At 38.6% G+C, this 24,078-nt stretch overlaps 2 protein-coding genes across 12 annotated transcripts in view; one reads left to right on the forward strand and one right to left on the reverse strand.

Moving 5' to 3' along the window:
- Window positions 1–17,654, reverse strand: part of ACSBG1 (acyl-CoA synthetase bubblegum family member 1) — a 44,521-nt gene extending 26,867 nt beyond the window's left edge. For 2 of the 10 annotated variants that reach the window (XM_032990512.2, XM_032990510.2), the window contains exons 1-2: window positions 10,067–10,237; window positions 816–898 (exon numbers count right to left, since the gene is read on the reverse strand). In XM_032990512.2, the coding sequence (XP_032846403.2) occupies window positions 816–898; window positions 10,067–10,146 (163 nt within the window). In that variant the 5' untranslated portion in view covers window positions 10,147–10,237. Of the gene's footprint in view, window positions 1–815; window positions 899–1,975; window positions 2,146–6,671; window positions 6,792–9,262; window positions 9,281–10,066; window positions 10,238–16,700; window positions 16,795–17,317; window positions 17,457–17,570 lie in introns of those variants that run through there. The other 8 variants (XM_032990513.2, XM_032990511.2, XM_042803919.1 and 5 more) reach the window with 7 other exon arrangements.
- Window positions 17,628–23,443, forward strand: DNAJA4 (DnaJ heat shock protein family (Hsp40) member A4). Of its 2 annotated transcripts, XM_042803923.1 has the most exons (8): window positions 17,628–17,734; window positions 17,823–17,960; window positions 19,599–19,779; window positions 20,726–20,830; window positions 21,609–21,836; window positions 21,916–22,146; window positions 22,648–22,748; window positions 22,833–23,443. In XM_042803923.1, the coding sequence occupies exons 2-8, from the start codon at window positions 17,829–17,831 to the stop codon at window positions 23,049–23,051; spliced, it is 1,197 nt and encodes a 398-aa protein (XP_042659857.1). In that variant the 5' UTR covers window positions 17,628–17,734; window positions 17,823–17,828; the 3' UTR covers window positions 23,052–23,443. The 2 variants fall into 2 exon arrangements, with proteins under 2 accessions (XP_042659857.1, XP_042659858.1); XM_042803924.1 differs by lacking the exons at window positions 17,628–17,734; window positions 19,599–19,779 and having other exon boundaries at window positions 17,829–17,960.
- The last annotated feature ends 635 nt before the right edge of the window (window positions 23,444–24,078 follow it).

Genomic DNA, 24,078 nt, shown 5'->3' on the forward strand with positions numbered 1-24,078 from the left:
TGCTTACTGAAAAAGCAAATGGCTAGCAGTTCAATTCTTGCAAAGAAACCTATTGTGTATCAAAGAACTCCCTTTTTAAAAATAAATATATATGCATACAGGTATATATTTATACATATGTATAAAGTCTGCATGTGAGATATCACATAGATCAGTTATTTCTTCAAAATCCACTTGTAGTCATTGCTCCAATTGTCTCACAGAACAAATATTCCCTGTTTAAATGTGCAAACTTAGATACCAGTAGCAGCCTCACCAAGGCAACAGAGAGCCCCCTCAGGGCTGCAAGCCTTCCAAAAGAACCTCAGAAAGGTCTGCTAGTAAGTCTTTTTTAAGCCACATGGTAGCACAACTAGCTTAATCTACCACTGCAATTGGTTTAAAATTACAGTACGCATACGCTACAATGCAACACAGAACTGACCAAAGCATAGCTATTCCTTTACAGCCTCCAGTTATTACACAGTATGGCAAATCCTCAATAGCTGACAGCTGGTAAGTAGGCTGTGATGCTAAAGGTAACACAAGAATTGGTATGATTTTCCAAGGGATCAGGGTATTTTTCACTTTTATCTAGTAACCATCTCAAATACAGACAAAAACTGCGGGTAACTATTGAATTCATGCAAGTTTACAGAAAGCTCCTGAAAATTTTTCAGTTGCCCTGATTCACTTCAGTTTATTTTTGACTGCCTCTCCTTATCTCAGCATTGAAAAATTGTCAGTCATAACTTGCTAGAATACACACAAAAATTGCATTTAAAAAAATTCTAAAAAGAGCTCAAATTTCCAAGGATCATCTTTTACATGCTTACCTGTTGGCTTTATGCCTTCATGTTGGGTCTCCTCCAAACAAGGCAGCGAATCTTTGCAGACAGTCTGTGCATCTGTAAAGACTCTAAAATAAAATATACTATTAAAAAGTTAACCAGGAGAGCTAGTAGCATCCACTACAACCAACATACAATATATGCAAGGGAAAAGAAAACCACAGCATGCAAGCACTTACAAATACAAATAGGAGAAAATAGAAAGCTCAGAGGAATAAAGAACATATTGCTTCTTTGTTGCTAACTCCACTATAATTGGATTAAACAGGGAAATGCCTTCACTCTAAGGATGACATTCTTATTTCATACAGTGAACTTTTGGTTTCAACATCACGGAATTTACCAGATGGAGACACTAATTTTGAATCTTGACAGAAAGGCCACGAACCATGCAAGTACAAACAACAAATTATCAATCTTAACCGTGACCATACTGCCACTGTACTCACAATACCTCATAAATCGTCACTGTTGATAACTGTTGAAGCTCTGAGGTTAAAGGTTTTTTTGTTGTTGGCTGGCTGTTTTTTTAAGGCTAGGAAAAGGAGATTTAGCTCCTAATAATAATAAAGTTTCTCCAAACTTCACCAAAGCAACAAATTATCATTACTACATGGACAAAATTAACCTTTCTTGGCTTAAAATAAGTAGACGAAGTTTAAAGCACAGATAATACTAACTCAAAACCAGAAAGCCTGTAAGGTAACATACTGCAAAGGATTATATGAGCAAAATATCTAAACAATAACTAAGCGTTTAGAAATTACTGCATAAAGTAATGTACTGCAGATTATTCATGAATAGCAGCATGCAGATTTTTTAATTTAGCTGCTTTAATGTAATAGAACAAGGGATTGGCAGTCTTCAGAGGCCAAGAACAAGTTAGGATTACCTTCATTCCCTCTCAACAGGTACAACAGAAGAGTCCTGAATGAAGCTTCAAGTCCTTCCCCTTCACAGTGTAATAAATTAACTCAAAATGTAGGAAAATGAAGCCCAAACAATGCCCTTCCCAGCTTTTAAATAAGTAAGAACTTCAAAAGCAGTTATTTTACGCAGCAGAGCCAGGTAGCAAACAACAGGACCAAATACCACGTCAGACAGTATTTCCTATCTCATATTAACAACGACATTTTGTAGAATACCTGTATGTGGGACACTCCTAGAATTTATTACTGTTATTCACTATGAAATCATTATTTGAGAAAGCCTTCACCAAGCTGGATCCCTTTTGCAAGAATTTAGCCGGTTTTGTAATTCTTCTCCCATCAGAAGAAACAATTGCAGTGCATTTCCTCCCTTGCTACTGGAAGGCTGCAGATCTCTGTCTCAGAGCAGAGGTATGGGTCGCAACAGCAGCTGAAGGAAAATGAGGAGTCATCACTAATCTTGCCTGTGAAGCTATTTCCTCTCTTGTTAATGGCATAATGGGATGAAACATGAAAGGGCTTGTCTGATAAGCAGAGAGTTAGGCTCTGAAAATAGTCCCTGGCTTGGTGAAGGCAGATGTTGATGAGAAACTGAGTAATTTAAATATAGAGGGGGATTATACTGCATTTTGAATGGTAAGCCTGTGTTTGATATATTGGAAAACGGTGACTTAACAAAGTGGGATTGCGAGGACAGAATGATGGACCAGGAAGACATACTTGAGAACAAAACCAAAACAAAACATCTGAAATAATTTAAAAACACTTAATAGTTCTTGAGTTTTTTCCTAAAGAAAAACTACATTTGCTATTTAGAAATCTAGTGCAATCTTTACCTTTAAATACCCTTTGAATACTAAAGCTTAAATTATTGTTTTACAAAACAAGTAACACAAAGTCCTAGTCAAAATATAACTGAACATTACTCTTGATGACAATGAATAGCGAAAAAGCCCTCAGAAGACAACAGTCCTGATTAGTAATATATCAGAAGAGTCTCCTGTGAGGCTACTCAAAACTTTTAATACTCATTGATGACTTTTCCCAGATGAAAATCTCTTTAGCTTGCTTTACTTCCATCTGACTGTTATAAGATATTGGTTCGGTTTATATTATGTTCCCTTAATAGAAAAATAATCAACCAGCAAGTCTGAACTTCTAGGCTTGCTCTGATAATGCTTCAACATGCCATGTGATACAAGGAGCTCCTTGCATTAAGTATCTTCGGGACTGTTAGTAATGCTGCATGCAAAGTAGTTGTTACCTGCCTCTACAGACTAGGCAGTCAAATTGAGCATTGGGGTTTTTTGCCCTGAAAGTACACTTAAGAAACTGACTCTTCCATCAACAATTTCTGTGTATGTTCTGAACGATCCCTTCTGAGTGAAAGAGTATGCTTCTACTGTTGTTACTTTTAGCTTTTGTTATGAGATTTTCCTTTAAAGATTAAGTAAAGATCCAAGAATGGCTATGTAATCTGTAATTGTTCAAGTAAGACTGAATCGAGCAGAATTCGGTGGGACTGTTTAATCACGAGCTTCCTGAGCATAGTGCAGCAAGGAGAAAACACACTGCAAAATTACAGTTTGGTGGTGAGATGCCCCAGTAAAACCAAAATGCTTTGGAAATCTGGACTTTGGCTGCTCAATTAGTTATGAAGGCTGAAGTTCTGCATAAATTATTTAGTGTTATTAGTGCAGGGACAGCATGTTCCAAAATCCAACTACCAGTTTAAAAGTGGATCTTCCACATTCAATTTCTGCATTAAAAAAAGTATACGATTTCAAAGGTAATACACAAAAACCTCTACAAAGCACCCACAGAGGATTTAACAGTAGAGGTCACTTTAGCAAGCCAATTAGAACAAACTGAGTTCATGTTACACAACATTAACCAGCTAGAACTAAACAATGCATACTTCTGTATAACTCCATTAGCAGGGGTGGTTTCTGAATGACAGTATTTCCTGATGTAATTTGGGATTTAATTTCCAGGTACCATTCTATCAAACATGACCTCACCTGTGGCCTGAATTCCACACATGTGCACACCCCCTAAATCCAAGACAGAGGCACAGCACGCTCTGCCTGACTGTTTATCCAGAGGTTTGGGGCAAATCCTATCGTAGCACAACTCGCTTCCAGCTGCCACCACTACTCTGTGCCAGCTAGATGTTATATCGTACTGAAGCTGTTCTCACACATCAGGCCAACCTAAAAAACAAAAATTGGAACATTCTCTACATTGGATTAACAAAGGGAAAGTTTCCTTTCCTTCTGTGTTTCCAAGATTATAACAGCTCTAGTGAGATTTATCTTTGCCAACCAGGGGAAGTAATGCAAGTGTGACTGATATTATAATGCTAAAATAATGCCTGATGTAATGACTGATGTAACTGACAGTCCTTACAAATGGTGATGATTCACCAGAAGCAAAGCATCCAGTCTGAATTTGCTGGCATAGCAATTACTCTTTTAACTATGTGTATTTGATAGAAATCAATTAATACAGTACCATTTCTTATTGTAAGTACAGAAACTAAATGTAACAGCTAAATCTCTCCACTTTTATCATTATGAAATAGCAGTGCTCCTTTGCTGAAGTTACACATTACAAAAAATGGTTTTTTCTGTTACCATAATGATACCAAGTGTCTGATTAACTGCACTACTTATTGTGATACTGATTTCCATAATTTTTTAGTTTCAAGGGACTTTGGAATTGGCCTCTTCCTTGCACAGGCTCTATGTTTCCTCTCCGGTAACTGGAATTTCTGCTTACATCTCATATTCTAGGTCAAATACGGTCAGATATTTGCTGTCTTCTAAATTCTATCCTCACAGTAAAATCCTGTGAAAATACTAAAAATAAAACTGAAAATAATCTATTAAGTCAGTCTTTAATATGATAATGAACCAATGATTTCTACAGAGAAAATGTTTTACAGAAATTCTCACTTTAATAAGCCTCACAGAATACATTGATCGACTTGTATAATTAGGTTAGAATCTTTTCTCTCAAATTTAAAAACTGTGAACTTGTTGTAGGGTTCAATATATTTTGGCCTCAAATCTGCAGGGTGATTTCCAAGATCACAAATTTCACCAACAGAATATGAACACTGTTATGTGGTAATCATTATCATGAGATTTAAGAGGAAGTTAAACAGATGTTGTATAGTGGCAAGTAAAAAGACATCTCATATTCTTTTTGTATTCCTATTACTTACTGCTATCATTCACCTCCCGCACCTTTGTCAATGTTAAATTTATACGTTGGCTCTCTACAAGGATTATTAGAATGTAAAAAAATAAACCAGCTTTCTATAAATTTGCAAAAATAAGCAGTTTATCAAATAATTACCTATGTGTATTGTTAATACATTATTCAGTAGAAGGTATTCCTTTAGATGTCAGGATATTTACTCATAACCCTTTATATACATATAGCAAGCCAAAGTACTTAAAACTCTGGAAATCACATTCACAACTGCCCACAGAAAAGACTTACACGTTTTTTTTTCTGCAGTTAAAACAGTTAGTAGTTAGCTAGTTCTCCCATTACACCGCTTTTCCACTCTCACCTTGTTCCTGGATAGTGTTGTACCATATGTGTGGGCTCACCATACAGTGAAAATATTTTTATTAATTAATTTTGTTCTGTTTTAATGTATGGGAAATGTTCACTGTTGAAGATACTGCATTCGTAATATAAATTCTCAGATAAATTGAGATTAATATGATGCCTAATTTTAGAAGAAAAATATGTTCAAGGTACAAAGCTATGGCTATGGTCAACCATGTTACTGCAGTTCCTGTCTGCTTAACTGCCAAAGCTTTATTATAAACTACTGCATGATTTTTGTACTTTTGTTCCTTCAAAATAAATTACCCTGCAGATATTCTACAACAAAGAACACAGCCAATAATAAGGGAATGCTCAGCTGTAATGTCTGCTGACTGCATACAATTTCTCTGCCACTTACATGCTTTTTCCACAGAGCGATCAGTTTATTTTCTCCTGGGAATGCTCTCATAACCCTGCTTCCAGACTCAATGGCTCTCAGGGAGGCTCACTTGGATTTTGCCCACACCGTGATGATCCAAAGCAGTATAGCTCCTTCATCTGCTTCACTGCTCCTCTGAGAATATCATTTACAAGCTCACCCATCAGGCTACTTTCAAGTGGCAGTAAGCATGTTACTACATAGTTCTTACAACAGAGTCTCCACCTTATAATTAAACTCCTTTCTCTGCTTGCCTTGCCCAAGGAAATATTTTGTAATATGCAGGTGTTTATCTTGGGGAGCAAGGTGTGCAAATCCCCATTTGCACAAGTACTTTTTCCTCAAACACTGGCTTTCCTAAATATTAAATATGAATCTTATTTAATACATAAAAATAGCCTGAATTGGAAAATAGGCATTTCTTCCAAGACAGAACGACTTCATACATTTTGTTTTAATCTCTCACTGCTTCTCCTGAGCATGACCTGGTGAATTCTATCTCTTAAACTCCTACAGTTTAGTTGTTTGATTATTTAAATAATCCATAATAAAGTACATGGAAAAAAAATCCTTCTTCCATTCACTGTGCATCTTTTACTGCTTCACTCTTTGTGACAAATGTCCGAAATATTTACCTCTGTTCTAACAATGGGAATTTATTTCTTTTCTAAGCTTTTGTTACAAGTTCTCCAGAACAACCTGGCTATATAACATTCCACCAGCCTTAATCTACATGAGAGCTGCTTTTGGTAGTATGTTTTGAGCCTACATCAGCACATTCCAAAGTACCTTTCACTGGGTGTTCAGCATTTTCAACAGTTCACTGGGACATTTGAATTCAAGATGGAATTATTAAGTAATCATCTGACAATTCTTCTGGCAGCAAAAATCAACGATTTAAATTACCTTGGGGTACCTCTGAAAACTTTAATGATTCTGGCACTTTGCCTAGAAACTTCAGAAACTAAGTATCTGCATCTGGATCCCATTCACGAGTAATCCTTTCCCGATTCCCCATGCGTCCTTCAAGTGCTGAATCCAGGATTTTAAAACAGAGCTCTAGGGAGAGGTTGTATGAGGGAATGGAAGACAATAAACTTAGAATCACAGATTTGTCCTGGAGTTCTAGACAAAGACAATAAAGTCGCTTGTACTTAAATCAACATAGCAACATAGCACCAAAGCTTTGATAGCTCAGCAACTAAACAGGAATCTGTGACCAGCACATAAATAGCCAAGTAGCAAATACTGCATCTCCAGGCTCTGAGGAGCCAGGAATTGTTACCCAAGACATTTCGAAGGTGTTCTCTTCTTTTCCATGGCATGAGGAAAAAAAAAAAAAACAACCAGCACTGTAATGACACACAACTTTAGCTCTTTACATCCTAATTTTGTACAACATGTAAAATTCTTTCTATATTAAGGAGCAGAGTGAAGAGTCAAAAAAGGTCCTCGTGGTCCTTTACAAGGACATTGCTGCCTATTATGTCTGGTTGTCTTATTTACCAATTACTCAGCTACTCAAATTAGGGCAATATTGTAACACATCCCTTATTTGTTCTATTTAAAATTTCCCTTTGTCCTCAAAGAACAGGATAGATTTAGGTTTTAACTGATTTTCATGCCCTCATGAGAATTAAAATGGGGGCCACACATCAGCCCAGATATGTTCCTACTCATGCAAAAAGAGTCAGCTGATTTGACAATCAGTTTACTTTTCATAGTGCACAAGAAACCAGTCTTTCTCAAATTATTCATACAACTTCTTCCCACACAAAGGTATATTTAAAAGCCACACAAATGCTTAAGAAAGAACAAAGTACTAAAGATGAAGTTAACAGTTGAGACCTATCTTGCCACATAACACAGTTGGCACACACCTTCTAGTAAAACCTATCTCCTTACTTGCAAAAAATAAAACAAAAATATTTTTTTCTTTTGTTATGACTAAATAGCCTCAAAAAATCAGGCCATTTATTTTGGTGAGAAGACCAGTTTTACAGATAGCTGAGAACTACGTGGGCGAATTGGAAAGAATGAACAATGTATCCAGCCTGGTTTTATCCCCCCAAAAAGGCTCTATTCAGCAGTTGGGAGTGTACTACAACCCTTTGCTAACCTTGGTACAGATTTTCTGGCTCTGTTCTCCCCTGCACAAGAAAATCCCAGACCTGAAGCTGAAACCTTCCAGTAGCTGCCTCTTTATGGCTATTTGCAGAGAGCACAGAAAAGTTAGGTCACGCAGAACTCATCATTTGATCTCTTCTTCATTTTTTTAGGTCACACTGATTCAATTTCAGCTTTATAAAAGTTCCTTTTTTTCCTCTTTCCATTTTGCTAGAATTTTATTTTCTTTGTCTAGTACTTTCTAGCTGGAATCCTACTTCCAGCATACAAAAAAGGTGTATAAAGTTTGCTACCTAACTTCAAACCACATCAGCTAAACAACACCATTTAACATGCACTAACTTCCTCAAAAGACTAACAAAGTAGTATTTATGCCAAGACTCTGAATGCATCAAAAGTATTTGGAGTTCTAGTCTCTGTGATATTCTTTAACTAGAAATTCAGAAACAAACTAAACACCTTTCTAATACAGGAAGCTTAGATTTCCCGTTTGCAGTGGGTGCAAACAACTATATACTTTTAAGTTCTCTTTTAGCTTTTTTTTTAATAAAGAAAACATGGAAACTTTTTTTTTTTTTTGCTTAAGCATGTCACAAATAGAAGTACGCATGGACAAAAATAGAGACATTATTACTAATTTAGCAAAATCCTAACTTTCATGAGCCAATGTGTGTACATATACTAATCACAAGTCAAATACTGTTTTATGATCTTCGGACAGATTAAAGAAAAAAATGACTATTTTAGTATTAACTGTAGTAGACTCCAAAAGCAACAACACCACATTCAAAAGCTTTCAAAGATTTCTTAAACCTTTTTCTTTTTTAAAAACATTAAGTCTACCGTTTGCTCCTAATGATACTTATCCAGAATTACAAAGCCAGAACAGAAGAAATCATGATAAGAATGATCTCATTCAATTGCTTAGCTGAAACAGTCAAGAATATCTTCCAAGTGACATAACATGCAAGTTGTTATCTAAACAAATGTGAAGTTAGATTTAATTTAACAGAAGAGTAAGTATCTACCTGATACAATAGTTCAGTCTCTGGGAGTGGATAATTAGTCCTCAGCAATACTGACAAATTTATAATCATCAGAAGTGAAACATTTCCTATGAGATGTGTTGTTGTACTCTTAAAATAGGTATTTCCAAAAACTCTAGAGATGGGAAGCTTTCTCTAATGGAAGATACCGTTCCAGGTATGAAGTAACATGAAAAAGAAAGTATTTTTCCCTTTTGTGCTGCCTGGGACAGAAAGAAGACACCAGTCAGCAGGGTTACCTTACATGTAAAAAGCTAATATAAAACCTAAAACAAACTCTTCTAAAATTCAGTTCCCCAGTCCCATCTCTAAGATATGGGTTACCTTGTTAGGTTCTGTCGCCTTTGACGGAAAGAAGATGCTCAACCACAAAGGCCAATTACCATCCAAGGATTAATCCCCAGATTCAGAAGACACCTACTTCCATAGCTGCAGCCAGGGTACTTTCAGAAGTCCATTATATGCATTGTAATACCTTCAGAGCAACCGCTACTGAACTTCTAGAGTGTTTAGTGCCCCTCTTACCATCAGAGACGCGTGAAGGAACGGCACAGTAGCATCAACTGTTTGGTGGTTTTTAACTTGACTATCTGAACTTTGCTATTTTAAAGGCATTGTCAAATACCGGAATCTCACCCCATGGTTGGAAAGCTTTTAACCATTTAATATACTGAAGCATAAGTGTCTAATAGTTCACAAGTATTTTCACCTAGCCTTCCATATTTTCACTAAGCTGTGAGCGGCTGAGCCACAGGAGCTAAACATACCTCTTGTTGGAACTGCTACACAAGAACTTCTGCTGAGCCCACTTCTGGGGGTAAGAGCCTCTGTGCTATAAAATGAATGCTATACAGCTAGATATATGCAAATAGGATACAAGCAACATAGTCCATACTGACCGATGCTATTAGGTTTAATGCCAAACTGGAAATTAGCATAGGAGAATAGATTTATTTAGAATCTTCATTACAATTTTCTCTCATTTTAGCTCAAAAGATACCTTAGATAGCAGAGATACCATTAGGCAGACAAGGTTTTTGTGGATCTATGCAGTAGTAGAAGACAAACTTAAGTTGTGAAAAATTGGTAAAATAATGTTTGTTAAAATAAGTACTCAAGCTACTTTACCCATTTTCATAGCTTTCTGAGACATGCGTTGCATTTTCATCTCGGAATTTTTTCGTAAGAGTCTCTCCACTGTTTGGCATGCTGATAAACCCTCTAAAGCTGGTCACAAATATGCTACAGAACTGTGCGGGTCACACATAAATAAGCTCTTTGGACAACTGAAGAAACCAACAGTAACTGGTTATTTGGTAAAAAAAAAAACACGTAATACAAGAGGAGGAGACTATAACTACAAAAGCTATTTTCTTCCTGATTTTAACATGCTTGAAATGTCGCAGTGCCTGTGAGCTGCTTACTGTTAAACTTTCCTTTTAATTCACTTTTCCTTAATTATCCATGAGAAGAATTTTAATGAGTCTACAGTGCTTTAAGATGCAAATCTTTTCTATTACCAAGATTTCCAATGGATTTGTTCACAGAAGTTGAAGCAATTCTGATTTTATTAACTCTAGTTTCAAAAAAGAACATTCAATGAAGTTATTTTCTTAAAGAAAACACAGATTAATTTCATTAGGAAATGCATTCAAGTAAATTCTACCCATGAAAACCAGTACTGCAACAGCCAAGCACCTCCGCCAGCATCACAACTACACCAGCACTTCATCAACTTCACCAAACCAGGACTATCATACACTGTAGAAGTTTCTACACATGACTAAACTAATTACTTGCCAAGATGTAAGGAAGTCTAGTTTAGCTACTTAGGCTATTTCTACAGTAGTAAACAAAAAAGATCCAGAGAATGGCTCAAGCCACCCACTGCGAGCACCTTCCCCAGGACGGTTTTGGTCAGTGCAAGCTGGCATTTCCCTAAGGCAGGGGATAACCCAGGCTGGGGGCTGATACTGGGAGACAACATTAATGACTACCCTGCCTGGAGGAGGGAGGGCTGCAAGCTGTGCCATGCCATTTGCCTTCAGAGCCAGGGAACATGATCTAGAATGTTTTATTTAGTAGTACAAAGACAGCTCTAGCGATTAGGAAAATGTGACACTAGCAAACATCTAACTTTCTAGAAAGATGTGAATTTTATTCCAGAGTATCTTGCACCAGATCCAAAAGCCTAATTGTAGATAATGCAATTTGAAATGAAAAAGAAAGAAAACTTCACAATGGTATTCTAAGGGGTCTATTCCCACACCAGAAACTTGTTCTAGTATCTGTACACAGAACAGGGGATATTTCAATGGCAAAAGTGTGTCATGCTACGCAGCAAAAATTCATTTTTGTGAGGACTGATTTAGTTCCTTCATTTTGGGACAATTCTCCAAATCCTCACTTTGTTCTGATGATTCTTTGCAGAAAGCCACTAGGCATCTTCCGTGGGCTTACAAATAGCTTTCCAGAAAAAACAGGATTATATTCTGTTGAAAGAAATCTGGTGGTTTTTTTCCTGCTGCTGGTCATCTAAAATGTTTTACATGCTATGTTATATGAAGGAATCCAATTAGACAACCACTAATTACCTTGCTTGCATTGCATCTTGGGTGTTGAGTGGCTAGGGAACAGGCTGGTCTCACAGAAGGAAACATTAATTCTTTAAAACTTGTACTTCCAGCAAATAAACAGAAAACCTCAAATGTACATTTCTTCTATACATACTCTGTTTAGAAAGGATTTTTTTGTTTTGTTCTTCATATAATCTTCCTTAAATTAACTGATCGTTAGAAAATTATTTTGACACAATCAAGAATTCTCAAACGCTAAATCACTCGCCTAGTAACAAAAGTGGCTGCAGGGCAGCCAGGCTGTGAAGCAAGGGGAATTTATGGGGGGGGGGGACTGGTGGGGAAGAGTTGCTTTTGGACTGTGTATTGTTTGACTGTAATAGAAAACTCATATGATTGTGATAAGCTAAGTTTCCTGCAATTGTTAGCTACACACAGTCCTGTCATTTTAACAACAGGCTTATGAACGCCGTGCTGTAAGAAATAGCTTTACACGTAATTTCCCTCTGTTCTGGTACAGTATTTCTCAGTAATCTTCAAGTAATAAATCCTAACAAGTGAGGCTAGCAACTTACATAGAGTTCAGTAGGAATGATCTTCACCTTCAAGTTATATCTACATGCTGCAGTTTACATGAGGGTAGGGTCCTTTTATGTCTATATCTACCTGCATGCAACTTGCACAAGACTGCACTAAACTCAGACTGGATTTTTTCAGTGGGACGGGCTCCTTTTTCCAGCTACAGGTTAAGATTTCTGGGCATTGACAGGTTCACAAAGCTGAAAGGAAATTAAAGGCAAATAAAGCTCACATACTGTTCAGGTCCTTTGCTCTATGAGTGTGATTGGTAGATTTCAGTAATTAGCGACTGATACTTAAGAGTTGAAGACAACACTGTCAGTACAAACTTGCACTGTCACAAGATCCCTAACAGAAATACTAGAGGCCAAAACAAAGAGACGTTGTTACTAAGGTCAGTAACCAAGAGAACTGCATTGCGCAGAGCTGCCTCGGCGTGGGTGGAGTGTATGGCACCCTTTCATGTTTGGGACAGGTTTAATTCACAGTGCCACTATGGCAACATGGAACTGCCCATACCTGTGTACTCACCCATTCCTTTACTTGTAAGGCAAGAACGTTTATGTTTCACCATAAAACTTGTATTTATTTAAAATGACTGAAGGACTGTACTAATTGCAGATGCTCCTTGCTGTTCATCCCAATTAGTTTTAGTAGTTTGTTGATTCATGTAACAAAATCACTGTGTGATTTGCCTTTTTTTTTTTTTTTTTTTTTAAATCGTGTAACTGATAACAAACATCTTAGTATAAAACAATGCTTTTTGGTACAAACATGATGTTAATCTGGCAGTCCCACTGTTATTCCAGACTTCCAGAACTGAGTCTAAAACAGAAAAAAAAAAAAACACCCTACAATAACCACCAGCAAAACATCTAATAACCTTTACATTTTCTATTTCAAAGGCTCTGTTACATTCTTCTACAAAAATGGCACCACTTCTAGTCTTTTTTTCATTATTTCAAATCAGTCCCCTTAAAAGCCTGGCAGTTTTTCAACTTGCTACTAATTGCAGTCCTTTGTCTGCTATGTTCCAGAATGGCTGGTTAACTGCATTTACTGTGATTATATACAGCTTTCAAACACAATAAATTAATTTTTTTTTTTTTTCCCCGAGTTTCTCATAAAATCAAAGACTTAATTTTGGCCTCTAAAACATTTTAGCTAAAATAAAAAAATAATCAACTACACAGTTACTCTTAAATGAGAGTAGGTTTCAGGGTCTAAGCAAAATTCTAAATCCAAACATGTCTTCAAACATTACTGTGGCTAAGCTGCCATTAAGTCTCGGTAAACAAATGATTCTCAACACATACCTTAAAGATCAACAAATTTACGCTCACATGGGACAAGGAGAAGATACTGAGGGCAAATTCCATAATGAAAAGCCTCAGTCAATCAACATCTTTTTAAATTCACATACACTTTGTAAAATAATTCATTTCTAATGAAGGAATTCAGATTAGAAGGACAACTTTTAACCCTAGCTGTGTCTCCCCATACTTGCAGAACTGAAGAGAATTTACCCATGCTCAAATTAGCATTTCTAGGCAAAACCAACAATACTCATGCACCTTTGTCAGGTCAATCAGTTTACCCCACACAACACTGCTGTCCACAAGCATAACCAGCTGCATGTATTAGTATTTCATTAAATTTCCAGTAGCAATCTCTAAAAATATCTCCTCTTATTGACCATGCCACAGAAACAGGAATTTTATTTTGTTTTTTTTCTGAACAATGCATTCTGCTTTCTAGGGAATTGTTCCACGACAATATACAGAAAAACACAGATTAGTTTGTGCAAAGCTACTGGAGTCATAGTAAAAATATTATGACTCATCAATAATAAAAGCATCTTAGATTTGCCTGTAACTACCAGTTTGTATTAATTAAGGAAGAGAATCATAAGGGGGGAAAAAAAAAAAAAAAATAAAGTAGCTGTGAATGCACACCTGGAGAAAGAGGCAGGTGTTTGAGAAACTGGACAGAGGCAGACTGTCCTGTCAGGTCAAAACTACATTTGGTCTAAGAACAGGCACATCTAGAAACAATTTTGCTGCTTTTTTTCTGAGGAAAAGATTGTTTTAGACTCAAAGTACCTAGCTTGCATTTTCACAGTTACCTATAGGTGTTAATTAATCCCAAAATATTTGCAGCCAGATTTTCTACAGACTCAAACCACTTAGAGATGCCCAGCCTTTAACCAATCAAAACTGTACCACGATCATTCTGTATTACTAGGAATTAAAATTAATCATTACAGATGGTTGCACATTTTATTTAAAATTTCCCTCAAAAAAATTTTCTAAAGATGCCAGTCGCTCACTATATACTGCCCTAAAATAGCTCAAAGCAGATGCCAGCATTTAAACTTTCTTGCATATACAGATCTTATACTTTCCATCGCAAGCAGAAAGATTTTCCTAAGACCTTATTTCTGTATAAAACATCCTTTTCAGATATTAATTATAGGGGAAAATTTCCAGTACCATTAAAGGTCCGTTACATGAAACTGTTATGCTTTAAGTAGCCTTTTTAAAGTATATTTTAAATAAGACTAAAAATCATAGGTTAAAAATATTATTTAAAGAGTGTCTTCCTAACAGCTTTGTAGAAATCGTGATACCTGTTCAGATTGACATGCTGAAAGAATCCAGCTCAACACCAAGGAAAGTCTGTTGTGATTCAGATTTCACCTTCTGGAGGGACTACTGAAGCTTCACAGTTTATAAAGCAGGATTAAGAAGAAATGGTAACATGGTCAGATAAAGGACAGAAAAGCAGATAAGGAGATTCAATGAGTATTTCATATAGCAGAGATTAAAAGATAAATGCATAATTCTTGTAGCACATAAAGATGCTGTATGCTTCCAAGGCCAGGTGGGAGGCAGCGTTTTGAGACTCTTGCTTTGGACTAATAGTGCAAATACCTATTTTGGAACCAAAGGCAGTGTCCTCTAGTGGTTAAATAAAATGGGCAGTAGGATCTAATTATTCCCCACTCCCAGTCCACTCCTGCCTACTCGCAGAGAACATAAATTCTCTGCTTGTTTCCCGGTTTACACCTACAAGTAAATTTGATTCCATGCAAGTAAAGCCACAAGGTGATCCATAATATTATGTGCAGCAGGAGGGAGAGGAAGGGAAAGGATAATAAGAGATCAGATTAACTCATCTGAGAAATGGGTAAGCAACGCTGGTTAGAAACAACCACAGACTTCAGGAGGCAAGGAGAGGAGCAGAGGAAACAGAATTGAGCATATACACACTTGATAACCAGGTTGGTTGAGTAAAGGAACTACCACTGTAATTGCTGGCAAATATGTCTGCATGTCTAAAGGTTGTATTACATTTATTACTAATTATGACAGATGAGTAAAATCACCTGCTGAGGATTCCAACTTTGTTCCATAAATATAGTATTGATAAATAGGAAATGTTTTGCTTGAGACAGATAGAGAAGCACTGCATTCCCCTCAGGACTAGAGCAATGTAAGAGATGGAAATGATGGTGTGAAGAATACTGATGGACTGGTATCTCTCCTACCTTTCTAATTCAAAACACTAGACTTAACTACTTTTCCCACTAATTCTTTGAATCAATCAGGAGTTTGGTTGTTCCAACTGGAACCAAAGATGGAGAAAAATAACACTGAATATTAAAGTAAATATAATGGGATAGCTCCTCTCTAATAAAATGCAGGAAAAGTAAACAAAGCAGGAGGCTCAATCCCCTTAAGCGAAGTTCCACACCAGCAAAGCTTCTGACCATTACTACGAGTAACAACTGTTACTACTAAGAAACCATCCACAAGTCTAAATTCATATTATATTTACCAATATCTACATATACCTACATGAGGTACACACAGTAATTCTCTGTTTTTACACACAGTAATTTTCTACTATTTCTTTACAACATACTATAAATCCATTTTTGAAATTTGGTTCACAGTGAAATTCATTATGCACTTTGAAAGCCTCTCATCTGCTGAAACATTCAGCTACTGCTAACAGATTTATCATTTCTTCTCGAACAGGAGTATTTACTTCAGGACTACAGGATTATAGCTAATCTATCTTTAATGTAAAGACCATTACTAGAATAAACTTTTTTCCCTTATAAAAACGATATATAGTCCTTAACATATAAGTTCACAGAGTAACTTACTACAGTTATTTTAGAAAATAATTTCTGTATTTACTTATCAGCATAATTTCACAGTTGCAAAACTGAGATTTACATGTTCAGCTACTGATAATTATGCTTAGAGAAAATAATTGTTACCAACACTGATTTTTCTTGTGGCTTTGAACAGTTCCTTTCCTCAACCTTTTGGGTTATTTTCCTACACGTTAATTCTTCCTCCGTTAATAAGTAAGTCTACATGATTAATATAAGCAGGAATACACAAAGAACAGATTGCAGTAATTCAATTTTCTAGTCGTATTTACCTGAAATGCAGTAGAAAATTCATTATAATGGCACAAGCGCTTTAAATCATAAAAATTTTTCATTCAAAGCCCATACTGCCTTTCTTTTTCCCTGTTTTCCACTGTTAGACAATGCAACACTGTTCTTTGCTTCACAGTCATCTTTTTACCTGTACTGTGGTTGAGAGAGCACTGCAGTCTTTGGGTTATCATAACCACAGATGTTGTTTCATAAAAGTGTTTCCAGGAATAAAAACCTGATTCCTGGAATAAAAAACAAACAAACAAAAAACAAAACAACCAAACAAACAAAAAAAAACCAACCAAACAAAAAACCCCACACAAAATGGAAAAAAAACAGCTTATAAGCATTTCTACTCATCTCCAGTTTGACCAAAACCCGTTATTCAGAATGTTTTTCTGTATTTTTCACTTATGATTTGCAGCACTGTCTTCTACAAAAATACACATTTACTCAGCTCCCACACCAGTACCAGTTATGTCCTTTCACCTGGACAGTAAATAATTAATTGGAGACCTTCAGTTGCCTGGAGAAAGATGAAAACTAACCCAGCTTTGTAGCCCACTCAGAGTAGGCCGGCTTGATGAAAGGGTGAGCAAGAGAGTAGGGCACACTACTAGCCAAATTAATTTTAAACCGCCCAAAATACTGAGAAAGGAATCATCAGAAATGCGGTCTATTAAGTAACACCTTCCAACGCACAGCCAATACTCTCTCCCCAGGACCGGGGACGTTTGTAGGATGGTGGAACATGAATTAACGAACCTCACTAGGAGAGAAAGGCGGGAAATCCACCACCGACTCAGAAGGCTGCCCTAAAACTACACTTCAGCGCCCCAAACCCGGGTGGGGAGAACCCGCCCCTCGGCGGGCCGCCTGCTCCCTCAGGAGGCCGGCGGGAGCCACCGCCTCAGCCGCGGGCCCCCCAGCGCGCCGCCGCCGCCGCCACCACCCCCCACACGCTCCCGCCGCCGCGGGCACCCCGCGCGCGGCAACAGGCCCCTCCCCTTGCGCGTACCGGCGGTGACGTCACGCGCGGGAATTCTAGACCGTTCCAGGGCCGTGACGTAGGGTAGCGTCATTCCAGAAGATTCGGCCGGCGCCCATATAAAACGCGCGGAAGAGGCGGGGCAAAGGCGAGCGGCGAGCGGGCGGCAGGAGCGGTGCGGAGCGGCCGCGGCGGTGAGCGCGGCCTGGGCCCTGGGCGGGCCTGGGGGGGGGCGGGCGGGCGGCGGCGTAACGCGGGGTAACGCGGTGCGTCCTCCCGCAGGGCGCCATGGTGAAGGAGACGGAGTACTACGACGTTCTGCAGGTGAAGCCCAATGCCTCCTCCGAGGAGATCAAGCGCGCCTACCGCAAGCTGGCGCTCAAGTACCACCCCGACAAGAACCCCAGCGAGGGCGAGCGGGTACGCGGGGGCCGGGGCCGGGGTCGGGGCTGGGGAGGGCCTCCCGCTTGCCCGCCGTGGGGCGGCAGCGCTCCCGGCGGCGCCCGCTGCACTGGGCAGGCGTTTCCGGCGGGGTGGCGGGAGGCCGGGGCCGGGCCCTGCCGCTCCCCCCCGGGCTCACTGCAGTTTCCGCCGGGCCTCAAGATGGGCGGCTGCGGCGGGAGCTGGCGCGGAGCGGCGCGCGTGGGGCACCGCGGGCCTTCCGCACACACCTTGTTCATGTACAATGGCGGAAAGCGCGCTCTCCGTTGTACTTTAAAACTCTGCCTAAAGGACGGACGTAATGCCTTTCCCGCGGCCTAGCGCGATTAAATGAAGGCTGCCGGTGTTCAGAGTCTGTAAAAGACCTGTGACGGCTGCAGCAGGCCTGGTGGCCCAGCTGCGGCAGGCGGGGATGCGCTTGTTCCTGTTTTTGGATGCAGTTCCTGCCGGTCTTCCTGTGGCTGGCAGTGGGAGATGCTGGTTAACACAGGCAAAGCTGAAAGAAATTCTAGTGTCCTAATGGCCATCGTGCTGTGTCAGATGTTGCCGAGGCCAGTGGTGGATCCAGCTGGCAGCACTACTGTGCGTGCTGGGCTTGCAGTGCATGGATTTGTGTTCCTGAATAGGATGAGTTTTGCTCAGAGAAAATACTAATGCAGATGTGTGAGGTAACTATGCAGAGGAAATCGTTGGGTTGAACCTGGGTGGACTGTTTACAACAAGACCCTTTTGCTATTACCAGAGACCTCCTCAACTTCACATATTGCCTCGGAGAATAAATGAGCACCATAATTGGAGAACTGTGGAAAATTAGAGTGATAGGATTATTTGTCTAGAGGCTAGTCTGATGATACCTTAACATAGGAATAAAAGCACCATATTTCTGTATTTAGGACACCAATTTACGAAACTCAAGCTAGTTAAACAGTAACATAGTCAAAGGCACCCTCTTCTGCTTTGATTTTTGGCCTGCTTTTTTGCTTACACCCCTTTACCTGGTCATAAGTAAATCATGCTTAAAATGGAAGTAGGCATTTCAGTAATAGCAAACTGTTGAAAAATTGACTTGGTCATCTCACTAATACGAAATTCTTCATAGCTATTGAAAAAAAAATCCCTTAATTGTTTTGATAAAGTGGATGTTTTGATTTGTATCCAAGTCCTTCTTTTTGTGATGAGTAAGCAACACCAGTCCCTGGTCACTCTGTAGTTCCAGCTGGATGTAGCAGCTCAACAGGCACAAAGGATCCCTGTGTAGTCCTAGAGTGACTAGCAGTGCTGTGGCCATTGAGCATCTGGGGACCCTCAAGACTTTGGGGATAGTGGTATATTCTTTCTTAAATGGATTTGTTAGAGGTGTATAATGGTTGTGACTGACACAGTCATGGAAGTGTAGTTTGCATATGCTTATAAGTCGAATGTGACTCCGAATAAAGCACACTTGTAGCATGGGAGGAGGGGGGAAAGGGAGAAAAGGGGTGGTTTTCCTGGACAAAAGTGTACTATTACAGTCTATTACACATTTGTTTAGGGAGTTTTGGAAAAAGAAATGCTGTAGTGGCTCAGGTTACTTATCCTCATGGTCATAGTTGTTCAGAGCTTCTTTTTTCTTTTTAGTTTAAACTCATATCCCAGGCATATGAAGTTCTGTCGGACCCAAAGAAAAGGGACCTCTATGACCAGGGTGGGGAGCAGGCTATTAAAGAAGGAGGCCTGAGTGGCGGCAGCTTCTCTTCACCCATGGACATCTTTGACATGTTCTTTGGTGGTGGAGGCCGAATGAATAGAGAGAGAAGAGGTACACAGTTCTAAACAAGTTCTAGAAACTCTAACCATGCACTTAAGCATAAAATACCTGTGCTATGGTACTGCTGTTCTGCTAAGTGCACATAGTGTGGATATTACTCATTGCAACAATAGATTGAGTAAAGTATGGGGGGGGGGGGTGTAGTTACTCTAGCATTAAGATTCTAACGAAATAGATAACATGATGTAGCCATAGCAATCTTTCTGAGTTGTGTTTATTTTTTGTTAAAGTGGGTGTGGGTAATCTGTAGGGGAGGGGGAAACACTGGTAGATTAGAGCAATTGAATTAGACCTGTTTTAAGTTACTTTTTTTTCCACGTCTGTGCCTTATTTGCTTATGTGCTTAGGGTAACTTGCTTGAAAGGACACCATCAACTTAAACTTCAGTAATGTTAAATCTCATGAAAATATTTGGGAAAAATTATGTGAAACCAAGTACAAGAGTGCTGCCAAAAGCACAGTATTTTTTATTGTTTTTCTCTATGCCCGTGATCTGTTGAAGGAGCAAGTAGTGACTTGCTGTAAAATCTTTGAAATCATAAGTGGTATGGAAATCTATAGACTGTCATAACAGGAACTTCTAAATTGACTAGATGTGAAGCTGGTAGTGTCCTTGCATCTTGCTGTTTCAGTTAAACTTACAAAATTGGGGTAAGCACAGCAATAGGGTGGCTTTAATGATGCTTTGCTTAATTACAGCTACACTTTTGTGTTCTGACATAAGTGGGTGCAGCTCAGTGGAAGCTGATGGAACTGCACATGCTTTTAAGGGGGTTGAGTTGTGTTCAAAGTTTGGAATGAACTTCACGTTTCTTCAGTGAGACTATGCATGTATGAAGCCTTTAAATAGACATTTGTCCTTACAACAGCTGAACCAGAAATAATCCTTCTCTTGTGTTTGTTTTTGTTTTTCTTTTTTTTTTTTTTTTTTTTTAAGGCAAAAATGTTGTGCACCAGTTAGGTGTATCTCTTGAAGACTTGTATAATGGTATTACAAGGAAACTGGCACTGCAAAAGAATGTTATTTGTGGAAAGTGTGAAGGTAAAAAAACAAGAAGTAGTTTCAAACCCCTCTTCAAGTTTTCTTTTTTTAAGAACATTAGGTGGGGGGACTGAGAATAAAGTACATGTTGCTTTTTATTTTAGTTTTCTCTTCCTCCTGCCCCCCCTACCTTCCCACCTCAGAAGTCTGCTGGGGTATTTAGTTTTTATTTATGTTTATCCAAGAATAAGACTCTCTTAAACATAGTGGTATAAAGTTATTGTTCTAATGGGAGACTTAATCTCACTGCAAATTATAGTTAAGGGAACCTAAATTAAAAGTATCTTATTCTCGGACTTTAAATGGCTATTTTGTTATACTTTTTTTTTTAAAATTGCTGTGGGTGGAAGTCTAGCTTGTATTATGCAACTCTTAAGTATCCATAATGACTGGTCTTCTTTGAGGTAAATCTTAATGAGGCCTTATATCTTAGTACTGTATTAAATATTTAGCAAGGAGATTTTTCCCAGTGTACTAATGGGATGTCTAGATTTTGAAGTCCTGTGCTGATAGTTCCTTCATAACTAAGATGTATTGGGAGGTGGGGCAGAGGCTATTAAGGTGTGCATAAAAAACTTGACTTTCTTTTGCTCATAGAATATTCTATCTTGTGGGACATGTGTTGTGATGGAAAAGAAATTCCAATTATATTTGAAATACGTTTCTGAACTAGTCTTCCAGTTGCCCTAAAGGTGCTCTGGAAGTCAGTGAGTTCTAGCCTGACTACTGTAACTTTTTTTTTTTGAGACTGAGATCATACTTAACTTTTTTGTTAAAGGTTATGGTGGAAAGAGAGGGGCAATAGAGAAGTGCCCTGTGTGTAAAGGAAGAGGAATGCAAGTTCTAGTTCAGCAGATTGGACCTGGCATGGTACAACAAATCCAAACTGTGTGTCCAGAATGCAAAGGCCAGGGTGAAAGAATAAATCCAAAGGACAGGTGTGATAACTGCAACGGCTGTAAGGTTGTAAGAGAGAAAAAGATCATAGAAGTTCATGTTGATAAAGGTAAGAACTGTCTATTTCTTCCGTGTCCCTAATCATAGTCTGTAGTTCTGCAGAGAATAAATGAGTTTCCTTTCTCCAGGTATGAAAGATGGTCAGAAGATTGTATTTCATGGAGAAGGTGACCAGGAGCCTGATCTGGAACCTGGTGATGTTATAATTGTGCTTGATCAAAAGGATCACAGTGTCTTTCAGAGGCGAGGGCATGACTTAATCACAAAAATGAAAATTCAACTCTCAGAGGCTTTATGTGGTTTCAGAAAGACTATTGAAACTCTGGATAACAGAGTTCTTGTCATAACATCTAGGCCAGGTAGGTCTTAAGACTTCTGATGCTATATAAACTGCTCGCAACTTTGAGGGGTGCTTTTTGGGTTTTTTTTAAACCAGTTGATGCAGTAGACTGAAACTACCCTTGCAGTCATTTAATTTAGCTCGTTCTTTGTCATTCTTGTCACTCCTTCTAAAACATCACATACAGAATTATAGCTGAAGTTGTCAGATGATTCTTAATACACTTCAGTTGGTGATTAGCCAGGAAGATACTCAAGAGGCCAGACATGTTAACTCCACCAGACTATCTGTTAATTCAGCCTGAAGGCTGTGTTAAGAGCTGAATCTCTTACAGTAAAGGAAATGGCCTCAATGGTCTTACGTATAGCTTGGTTTTTATTACTCCTTAGTCTGTAGCCTTTTCTAGGAGTTGCTTAGTAGTCTCCTGTAGATGCTATGGGAACACTGCTTGTGTGTAAGCGTGCTTTTTATTGTTATGAAATGTCACAGAAGTTAATTTGGAGCTTTTACCTCTGTGTAGGTGAAGTGATCAAACATGGTGACTTAAAGTGTATCTACAACGAAGGGATGCCCGTCTACAAATCTCCAATGGACAAAGGCAGCTTAATTATACAGTTTTTGGTAAGTTGATTCCTGTTCTGTAGCAAGGATATGTGTTGGCATGAGGAGGAATTATTCATTAAAAATAAAAATGTAAAATTGTAGGTCCAGTTCCCAGAGCACTACTGGCTCCCAAGGGAGAAACTGTGTCTGCTGGAGGCTCTGCTTCCTCCACGAGAAGATGTTATGATTACAGACGAGATGGATCAGGTAGACCTTGAAGATTTTGATCCAAGTGAGCAAACCTACCGTAACAGTGGGGGAGAAGCATATGAAGAAGATGAGGAGGGTCCAAGAACAGGAGTACAATGCCAGACATCTTAAAGCAAGGTGGAATGGTTGTCATCTAAAATGTAAATTTTCACAATGAAAACTGCATGGCTGTAATAGCCACTGCTTGTGGTTTTTGTGTTCAGCAAATTGAGTTGCTGCGCTGTCAGTTATCACCTTTTTGTAACTAATTTATATTGTGTTCTTGTAGTCTTTATATATAAAGCAAATGTCACACAGCTGAGAACCAACTGAGTTGGGATACATTTTCTTTTGCTGTGAAGGTTCTCAATTTATGTCACCTCTGCTATTGATATAAGACTTTGGCACTATTGATAGAGGCTAAGTGGAGTGTCTTATGTAAATACTTTCATACTGGAAAATTAATTTCATAGAATAAAACATAGCAGAAATAACTTCTAATAAATAGAATTCTTCACATTTTATCATGCTTCTCTTGTACTTTCTCAGCTACTCTAGAGCCCTCTTTAAAGTTTCTCTAAGCTCAGACTCTTATCACCTAGTCTGGACTGTTTTCCATATTCAACTTTGTCAGCTGCAACACTAGTACCTGTCTCATTTTGTATTTCAAAAGCATTTTGTGCATGCTTCCCCTCATTGCATAATAGCGCCCTTCCCTCTGTGTGTTGTATTAGAGTAGCATTTCTTCTGCTGTTGTGCTCTATGTAACTTTGAATTTTAAGGTATCCTCCTAATCTGTATGGTGTGTACACTACCTACTCTGAATTTCCATAGAGGTACCTCTTTACAAAAAAAAAAAATGATCTTTCAGAAGTTCCAGCTCTCCATTTCAACCTTCCCTGCAAAAGAGGATTTGAGCCTTAACAAAGATGAATAAAGCACTACCACCTGTTGGGTATACTGCTGGTGTTTTATAACATTACAAGATACCATAGTAGAAAGATCACATTAAAGCTTTTTTTCCTTTTATCTGTTTTCTAGTAGAGTTTGTATTAAGTCAGAGTTGGAAACAACTCGCACCCTTTAGTGAAATTAAACTGAGGAATGAGCTGGATGCTACCACACAATTGGTGGAACAGGTGTTCAACTTAAGTGACCC

Source organism: Tyto alba, unplaced genomic scaffold (assembly GCF_018691265.1).
Source record: "Tyto alba isolate M040663 unplaced genomic scaffold, T.alba_DEE_v4.0 Super-Scaffold_41, whole genome shotgun sequence".
Classification (NCBI taxonomy): Eukaryota; Metazoa; Chordata; class Aves; order Strigiformes; family Tytonidae; genus Tyto; species Tyto alba.